General features: G+C 40.8%; 1 protein-coding gene across 2 annotated transcripts in view; it reads left to right on the top strand.

The window, feature by feature from the left end:
- The window catches only part of tbck (TBC1 domain containing kinase), a 57,756-nt gene that overhangs the window by 8,466 nt on the left and 28,415 nt on the right, over positions 1–20,875 (top strand). For both annotated transcript variants that reach the window (XM_080881146.1, XM_080881145.1), the window contains exons 20-22: positions 4,251–4,336; positions 7,310–7,346; positions 12,289–12,450. In XM_080881146.1, the coding sequence (XP_080737272.1) occupies positions 4,251–4,336; positions 7,310–7,346; positions 12,289–12,450 (285 nt within the window). The remainder of the gene's footprint in view (positions 1–4,250; positions 4,337–7,309; positions 7,347–12,288; positions 12,451–20,875) is intronic.

Here is a 20,875-nt window from a genome sequence, read left to right as displayed (position 1 = left end):
GTATGTTTTTCTTTGATGAACAATACTGCACCACCCCTCATTTCTTTATATTTTGCTTGAAAAAAGAGAAATAGGTTCAGCAGTTTATTGAAACGTGTACAAATATACATAGCAATGCAGTATATAAGGAAAAAACTGAGTCAATAGTCAACATTTGGTATGACCACCTTTATTCTTCAGCACAGCCTGAACTCTCTTAGTCTGATTGCTTTACATTTCAATCAATCAATCAATCAATCAAGGCTTTATTTGCCACGTGCCGGTTGCCCTGCAGTGAAATAGGACCCCCCCCTCCGACCTTACACACACAACACAGACATCAGATGAGGATACAGGTCGGAGATCGGTAGCCATCCATCCATCCATCCATCTTCATCCGCTTTGTCCGGGGCCGGGTCGCGGGGGCAGCAGCCTAAGCAAAGAGGCCCAGACCTCCCTCTCCCCAGCCACCTCCTCCAGCTTATCCGGGGGAATACCAAGGCGTTCCCAGGCCAGCCGAGAGATATAATCTCTCCAGCGTGTCCTGGGTCTGCCCCGGGGCCTCCTCCCGGTGGGACATGCCTGGAACACCTCACCCAGGAGGCGCCCAGGGGGCATCCTTGTCAGATGCCCGAACCACCTCAGCTGGCTCCTTTCGATGTGGTTTCGGTAGCGTTACAGAAAAAAACACTGAAATATACACTACAATGGGAAAGTACAAGAGGGAAAAAAAGAGACCTCTACTCATGCTGGGCTCCTGGGAGGACAGCATGTGTTTTTGTTCGGCTGCAGCCTTGCGACCGCAGCTGGCGCCGAAAGGGTATCCGCATGAAGTGATGGTGCTTTTTACTTTAGTGCGAACAGCTCATATGAATTTCAAAGCTGTTCTAACAGTCCAACACTGGCCTCTCAATCTCCCATTGGAGAGCCGTGAGCTTCTCCATGATGTCTCACCATGTACCCCAACCAGAAGCCTTGGATGAACCGGGATGTTCGTCTCCTCCTGAAGGCCCGCAACACCACCTTTAGGTCAGGAGATGCACACGCCTACAGTACAGCCAGGGCTAATCTAAAGAAGGGCATCAAAAAAGCCAAACACCATTACAAAAAGAAGGTAGAAGAACACTTCTCCAACTCCAACCCCCGACGCATGTGGCAAGGACTCCAGACCATCTCAGACTACAGGACCACTAAACCCTCCCCCGCATCCTCTGATGTCTCCTTCCTCAACGAGCTCAACAACTTTTATGCTCGTTTTGAGCGAGGGAACCCCACAACCACAACCAAAGCAGACGTGACGCCAGACCACCAACCTCTGACTCTCTCCCCCACCGATGTAGGAGCGGTGCTGAGCAGGATCAATGTCCACAAGGCTGCAGGTCCTGATGGCATCCCCGGGCGTGTTCTCAGAGCGTGTTCTGGGGAGCTTGCAGGAGTGCTGACAGACATATTCAACCTGTCCTTGGCCCACGCTGTGGTACCGGCCTGCTTCAAATCCACCTCCATCGTCCCGATACCCAAAAACTCCAACCCATCTTGCCTCAATGACTACCGCCCAGTAGCACTCACCCCCATCATCACTAAGTGCTTAGAGCAGCTGGTCCTAGCACACTTCAAATCCTGTCTCCCCCCCACCCTGGACCCCCACCAATTCGCATACCGCCAGAACAGGAGCACAGAGGATGCAGTCTCCATCGCACTGCACTCTGTCCTCTCACACCTGGACAACAACAACACCTACGCCAGAATGCTGTTTATAGACTTCAGTTCAGCATTCAATACAATCCACCCCTCACAACTCATCAGGAAACTGACAGACCTGGGCATCAGTTCCCTCATCTGCAAATGGTTACTGGACTTCCTGACCAACCGCCCCCAACATGTCTGGCTGGATAACCGCTGCTCATCTACAATCACGATGAACACCGGTGTACCACAAGGCTGTGTGATGAGCCGTTTCCTCTACTCCCTCTTCACCCACGACTGCAGACCGGCTGATGGTTCCAACACCATCATTAAGTTTGCATATGACACCGCGGTGATTGGCCTCATCAGTGACAACGATGAGGCCGCCTACAGGGCGGAGGTGGATCGTCTGGCTGAGTGGTGCGACACAAACAACCTGCTGCTTAACACCGAGAAGACCAAGGAGCTCATCGTGGACTACAGGAGGAATGCTGACCCACATCCACCCATCCACATTAAGCGTGTGAGCAGCTTCAAGTTTCTGGGAGTCCACATCTCCGAGGATCTCACCTGGACGACCAACTGCTCCAAGCTGGTCAAGAAGGCTCACCAGCGCCTCTTCTTCTTGAGGACTCTGAGGAAGAACCACCTGTCCTCAGACATCCTGGTGAACTTCTATCGTTGCACCATCGAGAGCATCCTGACCAACTGTATAACAGTCTGGTACAGGAACTGCTCTGCCTCGGACCGGAAGGCGTTGCAGAGGGTCATGAAAACTGCCCAGCGCATCGCCGGAGCACCACTTCCTGCCATAAAAGACATCTACAGGAAGCGGTGTCTGAAAAGGGCTGGTAAAATCATCAGGGACCCCAGTCACCCATCACATGGACTCTTCACCCTCCTGCCCTCTGGGAGGCGCTACAGGAGCCTCCGGACTAAGACCACCAGGTACCGGAACAGCTTCTTCCCCACAGTTGTCAGACTCCTGAACTCTGCCTCCTGACATCTGACCCACGTTAACACATGGACTGAACATACACACACCCACAATGGACAACTGTACCCTCAAACACACAATAATAAAATGAACTGAACCACCACTCACAACCACTAGCACTTTATATAGCCTCTGTAGAAATTATCCACATATCTCACTTATCTTAACTGCACTACTGTATAGCTCTGTGTAAATAATCATTCTGTACATACGATAATTTTTAACCCTACAACTGTTTACAACTTGCATAGTTCCCATTTCTGTATAACTCTATATCTCAGATTTCTGTAAAGTTATTCATTTCATATTCTGTATAGTTTTTCATATTTATATCCTGTTCATATCCTGTACATAGCTTGTACTCACTACAGCCTGTACATACTTATAGTTATAGAATATTCACAACATACTTCATACCGTGTACATTATAACATACCATAATAGACCCATTTCTGTAATATACTTACATATCTATATTATTGCTAATATATATTGTAATATATCTATATCACTAAAGCACTTCTGGATGGATGCAAACTGCATTTCGTTGCCCTGTACCTGTGCATGTGCAATGACAATAAAGTTGAATTTTATTCTATTCTATTCTATTCTATTCTATGTAAGTAGTCGTTGGGAATAGTTCTCCAGTCTTCTTGAAGGACATTTCAAAGCTCTTCTTTGGATGTTGGCTGCCTTTTCTTCTCTTCTTTGTCAAGATGAGCCCACACTGCTTCAGTAATGTTGAGATTTTGACTGTGGGGAGGCTATTACCTAATAACTGCTATGATGCCTTCCAGTCAGGTTTTAGACAGAACCACAAGGTTCCATCTTGGGACCCCTTCTGTTTAACATTTACATGCTCCCACTGGTGAATGGTGTAGGACCAAAATACATCAGTGACCTCCTGACCCAGTATGAACCTTCCAGATCCCTCAGGTCATCTGGATCTGGTTTTTTATCAGTTCCCAGAGTCAGAACCAGACACAGAGAAGCTGCATTCAGCTTTTATGTTCCTTATATCTGGAACAAACTCCCAGAAAGCCTCAGATCAGCTGAAACACTCAGTTTATTTAAATCCAGGTTGAAGACTCACCTATTCTCAGCTGCATTTGAATAAAGCACCAAATCCACACTTTTAAGCTTAAATTTCAAAACTTATATTTTATCTACTGTTCTGATTTTATCTACTGTTTTTTTTAATCAATTTTAAATCATGCTTTTTATTGTTTTCGTTTTTTTAATGTCTCTGTAAAGCACTTTGAATCACCTTGTTGTTGAATTGTGCTATATAAATAAACTTGCCTTGCCTTGCCTATTGAAGGGAATATTGACTTTCAAGCTCATTAAAATTGTAAAAAATCACCTTATATACTTTATTTCATTTATGTTTGCATATGTTTCAATAAATTGCTGCACCTATGTTTAATTTTTCTTGCAAACTATAAAGAAACGAGAGGTGGCTCAACACTGTTGGTTGTATTTTCTACTGGTTACTATAGAGCTTTGTTTGGTCAGACCTACTGTTCTTCACGCCTGAACACTCAAACTACTCAGTACACTCTTTATGGACCTTTTGCCTCTTTTTCAGAGTACTTGACTGTCTTCTCTCAAATGATTGCCTTCCATGACCCAGAGCTAAGCAACCATCTAAATGAGATTGGCTTCATCCCAGATGTAAGTTACCAAGAGTGCAAGTGTTCTGGCAGAGTGATGAAAATAAAAGTCAGCAGTGTAGGACATGCCTGGTTATTAACATTTTTTTGTTATTGCAAATGTATATTTAATGGCAAGTCAAAAATAGTACAAAAATATTCTTAGTGTCTCATTGCCAGGGGACAAAGAAAATGACCATCCATAGATTGTTACGTATATCTTTTCATAGTCAATGACATTTTTTGTTCCACATCCCCGTTTCCAGAATTTGTGGCCAGGGTCAAGTTTTCCCCATAGTCCGCTGGTAATGATTTATACAGCGGCTAATGTCTGCAAGGCACACTTAATGATTGTCCTCTGTCAGGCTTACCTTATTTCTCTTACTTTGCGCCACCTCTCCTCGCCCTTTGCTTTCCTTCTTACGGCTCTGCTCAGACAGTGACAAGGTTAAAGTCTCCACCGTCTCTCCAGGGTTTCAGTTTGTGTGCTGATGAATGTGTGTCATCCACAGCCCGGCCTCTGAGACGTTACCCGATGAAAAGTGGGGTCTTTATCACAGAGGAGTCAGGGATTTAAGTCTCTATTTCCTCAGTGTCTGATATTGCAGCTGTAAAATGGAGCAAGTGAAGCACCAAACTGTGCTTGTTGATTGTCAGAATATGAAAGTGTATGGAGAAAAAAATGTAGCCTGCAGGTGATTTTGCTTTTTTTTTTTGGCTGTTTAAACATGTTTTTATGCTAAACAGATGCCCTGTTGTAATTATTTTAGTCTTTTGCGCCTTCATTGTTCAGACTTGGGCCTTCCAAAAACTGCTTATCATTCTGGGTTGTCATTTAGAGCATGTACAGTACTACCATTTCAAAGGGGACTTTGTATGCTTGCTTTTGTTGTTAGGCCAGGGCAATACTGGAACACTCTTTGTTGATACAGCTTTCATGCTTGATTTCAGTCCCAGTAATCAGACTTTATATATAATAAATCCCTTTTCCCTTTGTGAACTGCAGAGCACACTCTGAGCTGTTGTTTTACTCAGGCAGTAAATCCATCTGCACTAAAAGGCCGAATGTCACTGCAGTATGAATGGATTTCTCATACATGCAAACCGGAACATGGCTAGTTCAACACACTTTGTCTTTCAGAAAGAAAGAAAAAACCAAAAATGTTGTGCAAACATGCAGAAACCACAAGTAATCTTTGGAAATGCTGCAGAGTTCCTGGACTCCGCTCCAGCAGAGTCAAATTGCATGTTGCCAGTGGTTTAATTCAGGGCCACTTTCAATTTTGGCTACATCGCCTCTCCTGAGTCTGCCATTTACACCTACGCTAATCCAATCTGGCTGTACTCGCAGTCCTGCTGCTGGGCTGTTGCGGCTGAGGATGAGACTCTGAGTGCAGTGGCCGTCTCGTCACACTTAGGCACACAAGAGGTCCACTGAACAGTCACCAGCTCCCTCGCAATTAGCAATCAGTAAACTGGCTGAGATAACTCCGCTGTTGCTGCTCCAGAGCTTTTGCCGCTGAAATTTACAAAGCCTTGGTGACAGTGGCCAGCAATTGGCAGTTGCTAGAACAGTTGGTTAATGGCGTAGTGTGTGTGTGTGTGTGTGTGTGTGTGTGTGTGTGTGTGTGTGTGTGTGTGTGTGTGTGTGTGTGTGTGTGTGTGTGTGTGTGTGTGTGTGTGTGTGTGTGCCTTATTTCATTTCAATTTTATGCTTTTCCTCCCAGGGAAGTGCAGAGAGTAAATAAGAGAGAAAGAAAGGACGAATGACAAATGACAAGATCAGTATATTGAGATTCATTTTCATTGTTAGCGTTTTTCCCGTCGACTTATAACCAAAGTCAGCAGTTTGCTCTTTATTGCTGTTACGGTTTCTTAGCTGTGGAGATTCACAGCCATGTGTGCTGCTTTTCTCAGAGATTGAGTCTTAGCGTGTTATTTTGAGTTGATGTGTTGAATACTACGCACACATGAATGCTGTATGTGATCCCCTGCTGAATTGGTAAGTTTGCTCTCTTCCAAAGAAATGAACAGTCTTAAATTTTTGTGCTAGTTTCATTTTAATTGAATGAGAGTCAAATAAGTATTTTATCCCCAAGCAGAACATAGCAACTGGAGGAGAATCCCTTGTTGGCAAGCTCAGTGGTCAGACGTTTCTTTTAGCTGGTCACCAGGTTTGCACACATCTCAGGAGGGATTCTAGCCCACCCCTCTTTACAGAGACTCTCTAAATCCTTTTCTTACTTGCTGCTTGGCAGCTCAAAGCTTCAGCTTTTCTTTTTTGCCTTTTCTTTTTATGGTACAGTAGATGGCCCTGTCCTTTGGCCCCTCAGTGTGGTGATGTCATCCTGTAAACTTAGCAGAAAAAAGTCCAAGAGTAATGTTTCTACCTCTGTGTTTGACCGTGGGGATTGTGTTTTTTGGGTCATACTCAGCATTTTTCTTCCTCCCAGCAAGTCAGGATGAGTTGATGCAAAAGAGCTCGATTTTGGTTTCATCTGGTCCCAGCCCTATTCTCCCAAGTCTTCTGTAAATCATTTAAATTTCTTCCATTTCTGAATAATTGGACCAGCATTTGTCAGCTTCTCTCCAAGCTTTTTTCTGATGGTCTTTGTGCAGGTTCACAGTCTTGTCCCTGACGTCCTTTGACAGTTCTTTGGTCTTACCCACAAAATGAATTGTTTGGACAGGTGTACTTACATATAACAACTTATCTATAATTGAATAATCGATCAATCGATTGTAATCTGTGTGCAATATGGGCACACAACCTGTGGCAGCCAAAATTCATGCTGTTATGTGTTATTTCTGGATTTTTAGTTGACATTCTGTCTCTCTCCATTAAAATGAAACTACCATAAAACTTAAAGACTGTTTATTACCATGTGTGTGTGAGCAAACTTAAAAATTCAGGAGGGGATCATATTATTATTTTCCCCAATGTATAAGTTATGCTTATGTCATCATCTTTTTTCTCTTTTCTTTTTCCGCACAGCTTTATGCTATTCCCTGGTTCCTAACAATGTTTACACGTAAGTACTTTTTTTTTTTTTTTTTTTTTTTCACCCACAATGCCCTGGCTTGATGTGGCACTGAGTGTAATCAAAAACTTTCACAGGATATTTGAAGTCAGCTTTTCGTCTGAGTGCAAATAAAAAGGACTGAAAAGGTCATTGGCTCAAATTTCGAGTTCTGTAGGTTTTTTTTAAATTTATATTGGTCATGGTGACCTTTACTATCGCTGCTAATTAATTCCAGTCCTGTAGGGAAAGAACAGAGTCGCTCAGTCCGGCATCAGCTGAGATGTTGACCGGCACAGCTTCTTCTTTTTTTTTTTTAAATTTTGTATTTATCCGGATAAATAGTAAAAAATCCAACTTGTGACCAACAAGATAAATCAGCTGCTCAAATGTGTGTTGTATTCAAAGCGAGAAAAGAACAAAAAACACATATTCTGATGAAAACTATCAGCCACTGCTGGCTTTATTCAGAACTTTCAATTTCATCTCACATGAGGGGAGTTCAGTTATTACTTAGTAATTTATAACATGAAATATGACAGCTCACAGTTCAGGTGCAGTTGTTTTGCTGAGCTGGGTTTGCAGTGAATCTATAAAATCTGCCAGAGAAAGGACCTGATTTACTTGAGTACATTTTTTTCAGCCTGCACAGAGTAAAGTCATTTAATAATGAAATAGAACGTCGGAATAAATAATAAAGTAATTGCCCAGAATGTATAAAATCCATACTAACGATCTGAAGTTACAACTGCAATTCTGCCTGTCTGTGTAAAGAATACAAACTTGCTAAATAAACATCCAGCTTTGCTTGAAGTATTTCATGAAATAAAGATAAAATAGCCAGTTAGAGTGACGACTGTTTGGAAAAGTATTGATTAGAGTGCATGAATTTAAAGCGATCAATAATACATTTGTACATGAAGGCCTTGAAAATATTTTAGAGGTGATATGAGACAGAGGAAAGAATACAGTATGTGGTAGAACACGGGTAGGATGTGGCAAACAAAATCAATCCCAGGCGCTCGACTCCAGGATGATAAAAATAAAAATCCTTTAATGAATATGGATTTGAAAAATGATAAAAAATGCATTAACAATTATCGGCATGCTTGCCTCCCTCAAGAGAACCTTGAGGAGAGCATGATGCTTTTTTTAAAAAAAACTCTTCTATATTTATTAATGGTATCTCTACGTTGTTTTGGTGGGCTGGATTTGGATTTTGTATAATCCATCTTACCTCTGAGTTTCTTCCAGTTTTAAGGGCACCAAGGATGCAGGTGGTAGAGTGAAAAAAAAAAAACAAGAATCTAACCTCCCTAATAGGACTGTTCGATATAACGATATATATCGGATGACAATATAAAAACGTCTATCGTTTCATTTTACGCTATCGTTTGTTTCGTGGTGTCGCAAAATAAACTGTTTACAGCAATATTTTTTCATCGTTTTGATGGTCACTGCAGTGGCTATATTAATTTCTTAAACTTCTCTCTTTCTCTTATATTTAATTAACTACAGATCATATTTGTATCAGTGAATATTATTACAGAAGAATCTGACTTCCTTATACCAGATTCTATAGACACTTAACACTGTACAGTTCTGCTACCCAACGATATGAGGACAGTGTAACACACACTAGAGTTGTTGGGCCTACCACATGAGGAAGGCAACTGAAACACACTCCTGTCCTTCACAGCTTAAAACAATATGAGGACATGACGACTGAACATGTGTAGAGTTCACATTCCTGACTTCTAACTTCTCCTGCTGTTGTCAATAAAAGCTCTAAACCCAACACTGATGTAAAGCCATCTATTTCCCCAGAAATTAAATCATGTAAACTGATCAGCGGGAGCTTATTTTGACAAAAACATGTGTAAAACGACAAAAATATCAAATTTTGTCGGGATCAAGCTGATGCTTTAAGGGAAAGTTTGGACTAACAAATGGTATAGACAATTACTTTATCCTAATGCTAATGTTGGTTTTGGTTAACTTCGACTAAAACTGATTGTTTTAGTACAATTAAAGTGCATTTCATTTATGCACTAGGCCCAACTGACACATATACTTGATGCCAAATACAAAAAAATAATGTGTAACCTGTTGGAAGAATGAAGTGGGTGTGTCACTCACCAATTGGTCTGAAGGAGGTTGAGGCAGGACCTCGGCACTTGGTGTCTGCAACAAAAGACAACAATATAACGTCAGAAACATTCTCTAATATAAATCCCGACGATTTAATATAACCACACTACTGACGGACAAGCGCCTATTTTTATGCGTTGTCGTTAGCAACAACGACGGTAACACCATCGCGATTCCGCTTGTTTATGTTCCACATAAACCTTTCACAATAAAGCTCAAGATCCTGTTTAGACTTTTCAAAATAAACGGAATCACGTGAAAGAGAAGATTATTTACGGATGAGAAATAAAAAAGAGCCACCAGGTGCTAAAAAGTAAACCTTAGACTCAAACGTTAGAACAGGCTTTTCCCCGCAGCACGCCGTGTAATAAATACTCACAAAGAAAACGGCGGCCGTTACAACTTGTGTCTAAAAATGTATCGTTTCATGCATCTGGTAAAACACTCGACTCCAGCTACATGACGCGCAGCTGAAAACACTTCCCGCAAGTCGAGCTGCCCGAGATTCACAGAATTTACAGAAAATGTTACATTTTTGTGATTTATATCGTTATCGGGACGATAAAATTCTTATATCGGGATATGAGATTTTGGTCATATCGCACAGCCCTACTTCCTAAAGAATCAAAAACATCAGAAACAATGTCTGAGGAGCTTGGGGACATCTACTGTCTCCTCTGGTCACTATGACAAGGGTGTGTACTTACTGTGCATACACTGCAAGCATGGATAAATATGCAAAGGACACCACCTAAGAAACGTTATTTGCTAATAGTTTGCTAATGCTTTTAACACATCTGGCCCTTCTGTACACACAAACACAAGATTAAGTCACTTTCTTTAAGGTCAAACCCTTGTTAGTCACTACATGCGCTTCCCTGAAAAACAAAGCAACTAATCGTCCACTTTCTGTTCAGACCAGCTCACACATGCCCGAAGATGTGTTATACTGTATGCATTAGTATGTATGGGCATTATTTCAGAAAAGGGTCCTGAAGTGCTAATTTGGACCGAGATCGTTTAAAATTAATATGAAAGTCATATTACTGCAGATGTGGCCTTATAAACTTGTACTTTGAGAGGGTTGGAAAGTTATTATAGTCTTAAAATTTTTGATAGTGCTGATCTGGATGTTTTTGAAGTTGGCCTCATGATAAAGGGGCCTTTGTAAAACTTCAACAAGTACAGAGAAGGTGAAAACTCACTTTCTGATGTACTTCAAAAGAAATGCATAACTTATCAACCAGTGAACTACTGCCAAATGATTGGAGTCTTATTAGCCTTTTGGGATGATCTAGATGTAGATATTTAGATCAGCAATATTAAGCATTAGATTAAAAGGAAAAGAAAATGTTCATAAAAATCATTTTTAGTGTAAAATTAGCAGGTTGCAGTCTTCACAGTGATGCAGGTGGTTGGCAGATATCTTTGTGTTTTAGTTGTGATATGTATGCTTCCTTTACCGGTGTAGCATCAAACATATATATTATTATCATCATTATTATTAAAGGGACATTTTTTCAAACATTTTTGTGGGGGGTGGGGATTTGGCATGCTCCCAGCATGAGGTTTGTCAGCGGATGGCAGCATTACACTTTGATCCTTTCACTGAGTGCAGGTATAGCGCAGAAAAAAGATCATATTAACAGGGGCCCAAAATTAAATGATATGCAATTAACCTGTTTCCCTCTAGGCAAACCGTCATTTACAGCAACTGTTTTAATAACTTGCTACCTTGTCGATATAAATTTTGATCGTTACACTAGAGCTGTGGTAGTGTGCAGACTGTTACAGACATTACACAACTTGTAATTTACACTAATTGAAGCCAGATTAGTCTGCATGTGCACTATCCACTGATGTTTTTGAACCCTTCACCTTGCTCGGTGATACATCTTCAGTTAAAACCACACACACAGATACCAGTTCTGGTGTGGGAAGTGTGAGTTGTGACCCTTTTAACCCTTATCCTCCCCCTGAGGCTGTGTGTGAGTCCAGTATTCACGAGGTGTGCCCTTCTGACTGCTAATGTCCCCGATCCAATATGAGACAAGGTTGGAGGGTCATCTTCCATTCACACACAGACACACTGACTGTCACTCACATGCACCGGCCAACTCGGCTGACTGCTAATGCGGTGCAGATCCTCCGAGGCATTTTCACAGCTCTCACCACAGTCACATTTTGCCCACACACACACACGCATGTCAGCTTGCCTAGTATCCACCTTAACAAACCCCCGAGATGATATAAACAGGTGGACAATGCTGGTTCCCATGCATAAATCTATACAGAAGGGAAACCTTAAATTTTAAAACACTGAGAGTAATGTGACTGAAATAATAACTGCTCTGAGACGTATTATCAGGATGTGGTTTTATTTGGCTTGGAATAACCTGTGCAGGTTTCTTGCTCTAAAGCTCCTCAGCCCCCTGATGTTCTTCCTGTCATTTTTCCACAACAACACCCACCTTGAAACATTTTTCCAGCTGCCTCCCCCACATCAAATATCCCTCCAGGCAGCATTGACAGTGCACAGTTTTGTTTAGTGAGCTCCCCGTTTTAAACCCATAAAGCCATGTTAAGTAAACGCACTGTGCACATGCAAATTATCCTCATTATACACAAACTGATTATCTATTTCTCACTGTGTGCATGCTACATGGTATTGTCCCATTTGCAGGATCCCATTGAGCATCTCTGGAGGCATGTTTCTTTTCAGGCACTCTCATATTCACTTACTTTGTAAAATCTTGTCTTTGTTGTGTTTTTTTTTTTTTTTTTTTATGTACCCACAATACAGATGTTTTTCCACTGCACAAGATCTTCCACCTGTGGGACACATTGCTCCTGGGTAACTCCTCATTCCCATTCTGTATTGGCGTAGCTATATTGCAGCAACTCAGGGACCGCCTATTGGCTAATGGCTTCAATGAATGCATCCTGCTCTTCTCCGACCTGCCAGGTAAGAACATCATCTGGTATGCACATCCGTGTATTTACACAGACTTTCCCTATTCCCTCTTTACAATTCTGTTCCATACAAGTGTTACTTAATTACCTACAGCCAAACAGTATATATGAGAGTTTCCCGAAAAGCTTTAAAATCTCTCATGTAAGCAAAGAAAAGTCAAACAAAAACACTTTTTTTCTGCCTTTTTTAAAATCTCACTCGAAGTGTTTCCATCTTAAAGAAGCGTGCATTTCTAGGAGGCAGTTTCTCAGAGTACTTATGTGCGCTCATGTGTCTGAGTTAATGATATCCTCAAAGCAGACAGCTCTGCACTCTTATACAGACATACTCGCTGCTTGATGTGCTCCCGGCGCTGCCGCGCTCTGCTCTGCATCTACTGAACAGTCAATTGCTGCGCCCTGGAATTAGTCTGCTCGCAGCCTGTTTGCTTCTTCATCATTTACATCATCTTCATTCAGAGTTTAAACTCTTTTTGTCTTAGCATCTCTTGTATGATATCATTAAATGAGCAATTGCAAAATTCCAGGTAGATACAAACAAATAAAGTCAGCGATAGCGATGTGAGAGTAGCATGTTGCCTGAGGCCCCTTCCTTCTTTGAGAAAGCAAAGAGACAGACATATTTACTGAAATGCAAAAAAAAGAACAAAAGGCAAAAGAATTAGGAATTGAATGCATACACCTGCACGTGGACAGACATTTCAAATTCGTTAATACCTCATTACACCACCTAAGCACCATTGTCAGTGCAGCAGCAAGAATGAGACATAGGAGGAGGAAATATTGAAAAGTCGGGATGGCAAATACTTAGTCTTTTAACTTTGCAGTATCGTTGTTAATCCCTGCAGATTTCAGTGTTTTACAGACAAAAGAAGCAATTCCAACTCCTTTCTTGTACGAAGCAGGAGGAGGGCCAACAAATCAGGGAGGAATTAAGCGGGTTTGTTCTGTTCATACAGGCTTAATGGATATGCATACTTATTAACCATGTTGGTTAAATGTATTCAATTCTTTTCACAGACTCACTCCAGGTCAGAGTTATAAATGTGTTATGGGCAGACAGTGACAGAGTGCATTTGGGATTTTGCTGTTTCCGTTGACTGCATGTTGCCGTACAGTGACGAGTCCTAACAGTGTCTCTGATTATGCATCCACTTTACTGCTCCTTTTCACTTTCACAAAGCGATTACTTAGCAAAGTATCGGTGACATAAAGTCAGCAAGCGGCATTCTTAATGCATGTCTTCAGAATATAAGTTTCACCTGGGGGATAGCTCAAACAATTTCCTTTAAAACTATATTTCCAAATGGTGCTTAGCCCTTTTTTTTCTTGCTGAAAGGCAAAATGACTTTGGGATTAAAAAAAAACAAAACAATAGAGACAGGAACAATTTGTCCAAAAGGGACACTGGAGCTGACTGTAAACTGAGCCCCATCTTCTACAAACTTTAGTGGTTGCAATACGTCATTGTTTTACTGCCCGAGTCCAGGAGATTCATGTGATTGAGGCAGAAGGCAAAAGGAGATCCAGTTCTCCTTATAAAGGTAAAATATGTTGGCCTAGAGCTGCAGTCAGCTTCTCTGGCAAGATTTCCTTGGAGTTGTTTCTCCTGCCAGCTTGTTTCTGTATATCACTGCCAGCCCCATTAGCGCAGCCTGTGTATACCTAGGTAGTTACAGTGTAGTATCTGGCACTCTAAACTATATTAGGACTGAAATCTAGGCTGCTGCATGACCTCAAACAGGACTTGTTTACTTAAGCTTCGAGCCACAATCTGGTCCCTACTCACAATAGTTTTATATACATTACAAAGACAGACTCCTAAGTTCTGCACACTTCAGCACAATATTTATCACCTCTAAGACAGCATGGGTCTATCTTCAATGGATTTATTGTTCTTTCTTTAGCCCCACAGTAGTGTGGCTTTTGAGATGCCATTGTGGGTCTGTCAGTCCACCGTAATGGTCAAGACTGTGATATTTCAACATGATGAATCCTTCTAACTTTGGTGCTTTGTCTCTACTAACCCCACTATCAGGTTAAAATTTCACTGCTTTAAAGCTTCAAACCTCTCATTTGTGAAAAATCCCCATTAAACTTGTCTGTGCTTTTAGGGGGAGGTTATCAAATGTTAGTGCAGTCCAGTGCAAAAGCCAGCAATCATCATATCTTTATATTTTACCATACCACACCACGTTATTTAAAAAGCACTCAAAGTAAACAACAGCAGGACTGACTAAAAAAAACAAAACCCAAAACACAACATAAAAGACAAATACAGACCAGACAGTAAAAAGATACGGGGACATATAAGAACTGTAGACGTTAACAATAAAGGCGTACATAAAAAGTGAAATAAAGTCACAGTCAACATCTCACAGTGGGTCGAAAGGCAAGAAATAGAAGGGTGTTTGTAAGCGAGATTTAAAGACAGAAGTGAAGGAGCTTGCCTGATGTCGTTTCACAGCTGCAAAAACTCTTTCACCTCTTAATTTGCTGTCCATCTTTGGAACAAGTACAAGCATCTGGTCTGCTGACCTGTGTACAGTGTGTCTTTAACAGCAGTGTACCAAAATACTTTAGCATGTTAGCATTTAATTCAAAGCAAGTCCAGCATTGTAGGCTGCTGCAAACAAAGTATTTGTACAAAGACTGCAGTATTATTTCAGAGGAAGCTACAATAAATTCAAAATTTAGTCTCTTGAGCAACAAAAACTGAATTCTTAACATTTATGAATCATAGTGCAGAATATGTGATGGTCTATTCCCTGGTTTCAAGTGTGTTAGCAGGTTGAAAAGTTGACTGCTATCAGCTCTGACAGCAAGTGATGACACAGTGCAGGACACATTGAGCTTCCTATTTTGTAAGAATGAAAACTGCAGCTAAATAATTGTTATGATAAATCATCACAACATCAAAGGAGGTTTTAGTTTTTACTTCAGAAATACAATAACAAGTGATTTATAGATGTGAGCATTTAAATCATACATTTTATGAACGTGTAAAATATAGTAAATAGCATAGAGGGAAATGCAGAGAACATGAACAGAAACAAAGGCTTAGCGTTATGTTTGAAGTTCTTTTTAATAGTGCTTCTCAGCAATTGATGAAAAAAATATGGTTTTGAAGGTCAGTGTGTGCTTTCCCTCACCACGTTCATGTTCATGAAAGCACACGTGCACGCACACACACGCACACATAGTGAGTTATGGTAGACATCCTGTGATTTGTGTACCGCACCTGCTCCATTCTGCCATCAGGCGTGCAGAATTGGTGTCCTCATACAACTGAAGCTCACATTCATTTGTTTCAGAGCAGAGTCCACATGCGTCACATTTTTGTAACTACAGGAGCTGCATGTATGGAGGCAGAAAATATATACCATGCTGCTGGCTGGACATTATAAGAGAAGACAAATAGTCTGTCCAGCTTCTGCAGCACACACGGAAGGATAAATTACAGAATCGTTTGGATGCAGTATCGAATATTACATATTTTACTGCATATGTTTAAACTCTCTTAGATATTAGATTAATTTAAATAACTTCAGGCTGAACCATCATGCAGTTTACTGAAAGCTACTTTGCAGCATTCGTGTAATCTCCACTTCACTGATTTCTGTTCATTTTGTTAATTTTAGCTTGTGCATGATGGAAGCCTATACTTAGTGGTCGTGACTATGACTGTGAACCCAGAGAGCTTACATTACACATATGACTTATTCTGAGATTCAGTGAGTTGGATGAACATTGGAGAGATCTATAAGCAGACTTGACATTTAGTTGTGAAATTTAAAAAAAAAGTCTTTTGCCTTTCTGTTCAAATACGCAGCTACCAGAATAAAAATTAACAGTCAAGATAATATTGCAAGACAGTAGCCCTTAAATGGTTCAGACACACTCCTCTCTTTTCCTCTTTCTTGGTAGTAAATAGGAGTAGAGACATTAATTCTCAGTGACAAGCCTATTATGCATGACACAGGAAGTCTGTAGTTGTAAATTTTCCAACAAAGAAGGGAGGTCTAGATTCAAAGAAAAATCTGTCATGTTTTCAAGTATTCATGATGTCAGTTAAATCATGTGGTGTGTATTGTAAGTCATCTTCATACATGCAAATACAGACTTATCTCCACAAAACGCCTGTTTGAGTCTCCAGATTAAAAAAAGACAAAGGGATAAAGGACCCTGAATAGTTTTCTTTTAAGTGTTGTGAATGATTTAACTGAGTAGGTATATATCAGAGTATAACATAACATGTGAAATAGGTGACCTGCTGTGCAACATTTAGACTCGGAGCGGGACATTGATCTCAGCTTCCCATTTGTTTGCAATTAATCGGATTCTGTGATTCCCATTTGATTAGTCTCGTATCCTCAGGTAATCTATAAAACTCTGTCCTGTTTGGAGACATCATTGATTCACAATGGCCCAGAGAGGCTCCCCAGCTGAAGGGGGAACCGTGTGTCTACTGATGATGCAGAGGCATTTGCCTTCACGGGACATTAGCATTTGCTTCAATGAGCCGAGATGGGCACAGAACTGATGAGCTCTACTTATAGATGTTTAGCTCTGAGAAAAACAACCATGACTTACTGAAACTGCTTATGGAAACACAGCACAGACAGACACCTTGAACGTTAGTAGAAGGAGATGTAGAGGATGGAAAAAACAATGTCTCTAGGACAAATTTGCCATGTTACAAATTACATTTTCATTTACATTTTAGGATGAGCCCAATCGCCTGATGTGGAGCTATTTAAAATAGTATAAAAAAAATGAAAAGGTGGTACTGGATAGTAAGTAAAGTATCTTAATGGATGTACATCTGAATTTATGGATGAGGAATCCTGCTGAAAGTTACGTTTCCTAGACGTACTTTCAGCATGGATAAGTTTCTATGTGAGTTACCAACGCTACTTATTTAATTTTAGAACCAAAAATAAAATAAATAATGCTGTTATATAATTTTGTTCCAACTGGTACCAGTATGCAATTAGCAGCCCACAGACTGACAGGCTGTGGGCAGCTAGTCGGTTTGTATAAAAACTTCATGCTGTAAAAATAAGTCAGATTTAAAAAAAAAAAAAAAAAATTGTCCCACTTACATGATTAACTAGCTGGATAATTTTGAAGGCTGTGACTTCTCAGAAAACATAGATTATAGTATATTTAAAACATAAACAAAAAAACATTAAAGAATATGCTGCATTGTAGCTTATGTGAACATGCGTTGGCTATATTTACCGGTACACTTTGGTAGTTGGACTCCATTTTTAAAATTCAAAACTGCCCTAAATCTTCATGCCATAGATTCAACAAGGGGTTGTAAACATTCCTTGTAGATTTTGGTGCATATTGACGTGAAAGGATCACACAGTTGCTGCAGATTTATCAGCTGCACATCCATAATGTGAACCTCCCGTTCCACCACATCCCAAAGGTGCTCTATTGGACTGAGATCTGGTGACAGTGGAGGTCATTTGAGTACAGTGAACTCATTGTCATGATCAAGAAACCAGTTTGAGATGATTTGGGCTTTGTGACATGGCATAGTATCCTCCTGGGAGCAGCCATCAGAAGTTGGTTAGACTGTGGTCATTAAGGGATGAACATGATCATCAACACCACTCAGGTGGCAGGTAACAAGTGGTTATTTGAGTTATTTTTGCCTTCCCAGATGGAAGTTGTCTGCCCATTCTCATCTGGCCTCTGGTACCATAAAGCCAGAGAACTGCTGCTCACTGGATATCTTTTTTATTTTTTGGACTATGCTCTGTAAACACTAGAGAGGATTGTGTGGGAAAATGCAGCAGACCGGCAGTTTCTGAAATACTCAGACCAGCACGTCTAGGAACAACAACAATGCTACATTTGAAGTGACTTAAACCACCTTTGTTCCCTATTCTGATACTCACTATGAACTTCTGCAGATCAGCTCAACCATGTCTACATGATGAAATTGAGTTGGTGCACTGTAATTGGCTAATTTGATAGTTGCATTAATAAACAGTTGAATGTACCTAATGAAGTGACCAATCAGCAATATCTGAGCCACTGTCTTTCACTGCTTTTCTTTTGTCTCAATATTTCTGTGTGTCAAGTGCAGCCTGACTTTGTAGCCACAATTGCAATTGATTCATTTGATTCATTCAAAACTAAACATTTTTATACCTTGTTTAGATTTGATTTTCTAATTTTCTAGACTTCTAAAAGTCTAAGAAAAGAAATCAAGGCTTTACTTCTCAAAAGTATTTCTTCTGTTTTCAGCCAAATATCTCAGACAGATTGATTCACAAGAAGCAACAGTGCAATCAAACCATTTGAAGAATCCTTCTCATTCTTGTGACACAACTTGGAGTGAGCTCACTTGTTTGCAGGATATTATTGTCAATACTGAGCTGTCTTTACAAGATAGGCACTTCTATAACTCTTCTAAATCTAATACTGAATAATACCAGTAATACTGAACACTTCAGATCAGCTAAGATTGATTTCTTAGTGCGAGATGGTGGGTAAGTAGTGACATATATTGACTGGGTAAAGAAATAATTATGCAAACTTTCCAATAATGATATCTGAACAACTTACAGCTATATACTCACAGTGTAAATCATGGACCTAAGCAACTGCTATAAGTGTACATTAAGTAATCACAATAATAAACTACACTACTTCACTATTGTGTAGATGTCATTGCACTACCAGAAGAGCTCTGACCCATCCATCCATCCATCCATCCATTTTCATCCGCTTTGTCCGGGGCCGGGTCGCGGGGGCAGCAGCCTAAGCAGCGGCTCTGACCCATCAGGCATAAACAGAAAGCCTCTGGAGGCTTGCCTTTGGTGTGATTATTTATATGAGCGTGAGGCCCTCTGGAATCATGTTACATTTTAAGAACAAAAATAGTTCATGACAACCCAATCTTTGATTTCTGTAAATGGTAAGTGGCCTGTATTTGTATTGGGCTTTTACTTAGTCCCTATGGACGCCAAAGCGTTTTACACTACAGTCAGTCATCCACCCATTTACACACTGGTGATGGCAAGCTACATTGTAGCCATAGCTGCCCTGGGGCGCACTGACAGAGGCGAAGCTGCCGGACACTGGCACCACTGGGCCCTCTGACCACCACCAGTGGTCAGGGGGCCCAAGGACACAACGGGGCTCGAACCGGCAACCTTCCGATTAGAAGGTTAGAAGACGAACTGCCAACTCTTGAGCCACGATCGCCCCACTGTATTCTGCAAACATTATGAATAAGTTTTGATGCAGGATTCACAGATACAGTCAACCAATATCTCAGTTTAAATTGTATACTGAGATATTGGTTACTGATAATAACGAACAAGTGAACATTTTGATGTGTTAGAAACAGGAGAAATGGGCAAGTACAAGGATTTGAGCGAGTTTTGCAAGGGCCTAATTGTGATGGCTAGTTGACTGGGTCAGCATCTATCAAAAGTGATCCGAGAAAGGAACAGTGGTGAACTAAATTTCAAATTCAAATTCAAATTTTATTTGTCACGTACACAGTCATACACAGTACGATATGTAGTGAAATGCTTGGACAACTGCTCGTGACCTAAAGAGAACAAAAAAAGGAAAAGGCTATGAATAAGATAGGAAATAAATATGAAAAATTAAAAAGGGTAAATTTAACTAGGAAGGAATAAAATATAAATTAAGGTTAAAAATGAAATAACTGTACAACACAAATTAGAATGAAGGGTAAATTTAACTGGGAAGAATAAGATAAAGATAAATATATAAATTAAAGTTGAAAATAAAATAACTGTACAACAAAATACACAATACACAATATAGAACTATATAAGAATGTATGAAGAAATCTAAATATAAATAAATATATACACAATAACAGCAGCTGTACAAGTATTAACCGGAAATGAAGAATATAGTGACCAGTGTTGTGCAAAACCAAAGTCCAGAAAGTCCAGTGTGTGTGTAAGAACCACATGTGTGGGTCAGTACTGTGTGGTGGTGTGATTGAGAGACCGTATCGCCTGCGGGAAGAAGCTCCTCCTCAGTCTCTCTGTGTTGGTCTTCAGGGAGCGGAATCGCTTTCCTGACCTCAACAGAGAGAACAGTCTGTTGTTGGGATGGCTGAGGTCCTTCACGATCTTCCTGGCCTTGGTCCAGCACCGCCTGCTGTAGATTGAGTGCAGGTCAGGGAGCTCGGAGCGGATGGTGCGCTCAGCTGACCGCACAACCCTCTGTAGAGCTCGTCTGTCCTGCATGGTGCTGTTCCCGAACCAGGTTAAGATGTTTCCCGCCAGGATGCTCTCTATGGTGCACGAGTAAAAGTTCCTGAGCACCTTGGAGGGCAGTTGGAAGTCTCTCAAGCGTCTGAGGTGGTAGAGACGCTGTCGGGCCTTTTTCACCACGGTGTTGATGTG

This window comes from Rhamphochromis sp. 'chilingali', assembly GCF_963969265.1.
Source record: "Rhamphochromis sp. 'chilingali' genome assembly, chromosome: 4".
Classification (NCBI taxonomy): domain Eukaryota; kingdom Metazoa; phylum Chordata; class Actinopteri; order Cichliformes; family Cichlidae; genus Rhamphochromis; species Rhamphochromis sp. 'chilingali'.
This window is presented reverse-complemented; position numbering and strand designations above follow the sequence as displayed.